The sequence below is a fragment of the Eimeria mitis genome, genomic scaffold, assembly GCF_000499745.2.
Source record: "Eimeria mitis Houghton genomic scaffold, Emh_scaff8027, whole genome shotgun sequence".
Taxonomy (NCBI): Eukaryota; Apicomplexa; class Conoidasida; order Eucoccidiorida; family Eimeriidae; genus Eimeria; species Eimeria mitis.
The window spans coordinates 1-1,557 of record NW_013575893.1 but is presented as its reverse complement, the minus strand read 5'-3'; the positions used below and the strand labels follow the sequence as shown (position 1 = coordinate 1,557).

The window sequence follows — 1,557 nt, the reverse complement described above, 5'->3', positions numbered from 1 at the left end:
GGGGACTTGGCATGGCTGGGAAGGTTGCTCTTCGCGTTGGTAAGGACTATCCTGCCGTGCTGTTGAACGCACGTATAAAGTACTACTCTGGACCAAAAATGTCGTAAGTGGCCGCATGTAAGCTAACACGTGTATCGAGGTTCTACTTTGGGTGGCCTTGCAGGGGATAAAGTGGAGGAGAGGCTGCTGCGCATCTCAAAGCCTCTGTTTTACGTGCCGAACCTCGCTATACACTTGAAAACAGCCGAGGAAATTGGGGCCTTCAAAATCAACAAAGTGAGCACTAGGGTCCACTCCATGGCAATTCTTCTTATCTCGCTTTGTCTTTGTGAATCGCTCCACGGCTCTTCAGCAAAAATTGGTCTGCTGTGTATTAAAAAGCCTAGACGTTCACCGCCTCAGTAGAACAGATCAGTTCCTGGCAGTACCAAATATACTGTCAGGCTCAGGTCTTACGACGGAAGCCTTTGCAATTTTTAGGCGTGGGGTGGAGAAGAGTGCCTCAGAACAGAGGAGCATGACAAGCCTGTGTTTGCAATACAAAATCCCCTTTTAATTTGACGGGTGGCACGCTCTCTGCTTCTTTTGGCTGCACAGTGCCCAAGATACATACATGAAACCAGATACCGTAAAGTCGTTCATTTCCGCAGGAGCAACACCTACAACCAATATTGTGTTCCGCCATAGCCGAGCAGCTGAGCCAGGGCAACGAGGACGAAAAGCAAGAGAATAAGGATGCGGCCCAACGCTTGCCACCAGCGCTAGAACGTCTAGTCAGGCAGTGAGAGCAACTTTCGGTCTCTTTGGTGCAATCGGGCGAACAGTTTTCACTTGGATGCGCGAACTTCCTGGTTCAGCTCAGGGGTGTTCAGGCTGTGAAGCTGTTGATGGCATAAGAGTGTTCTTTCGTTGCCGTATCGCGGTCAACTTATGCTCTCTCATCATGTCTGCTGTCCTTGGTCGGGATACCGTCCTAAGTACAGCTCGTAGAGCCGCGTGCCCCTCAGTGAGGCCGTATCTGCCTGGAACGAACTCCCAAGTTACTATTTGTTCTTGTGCTTTGCCTTGTAGAACTATTGAGGTTCCTGGCGCAAAACTGCTGGATTGGGATTTCTGTCTTATGGACGCCACGCCTAGCCGCCTGTCGGGCATTCACTCAGAGTTCATCGAAAGCCCCCGGCTAGACAACTTGGCATCGACATTCGCCGCCTTTGAGGCGCTGGTGGAGGCGAAGCAAAGCAAGAGCGACATTTTGATGGCTGTGGCGTTTGATCACGAAGAAGTCGGCTCGGAATCGCTTTCAGGCGCCAACTCTAACATCCTCGAGGTAGCATGCTGCAGTTTCTCGACGTCGTCATTTTCTTGTCTCCGTTGCTTCCTTGTGTCTCCTCTTTGTGCTAATGGGGGCTAAACGAGCAAACTGGCGCACCAGCCGTGGATGCTGTGAGACTTGCGGAAACTTTATATTTCTGTGAGGAAATACGAGTGAGAGCTGCAGAGGTTGCTGAGGCTCTTAACTGCACCGTTTGTTGCCTGGCATCGCTTACTTCTCGCATA

The 1,557-nt window shown here is 50.9% G+C and overlaps 1 protein-coding gene across 1 annotated transcript; it reads left to right on the top strand.

The window, feature by feature from the left end:
- Positions 1-11: 11 nt before the first annotated feature.
- On the top strand, positions 12-1,411 carry EMH_0093500 (uncharacterized protein; the record flags this gene model as incomplete). Its single annotated transcript, XM_013501987.1, has 4 exons — positions 12-39; positions 164-276; positions 651-781; positions 1,072-1,411. The coding sequence occupies 4 exons, from the start codon at positions 12-14 to the stop codon at positions 1,409-1,411; spliced, it is 612 nt and encodes a 203-aa protein (XP_013357441.1).
- Positions 1,412-1,557: the final 146 nt, after the last annotated feature.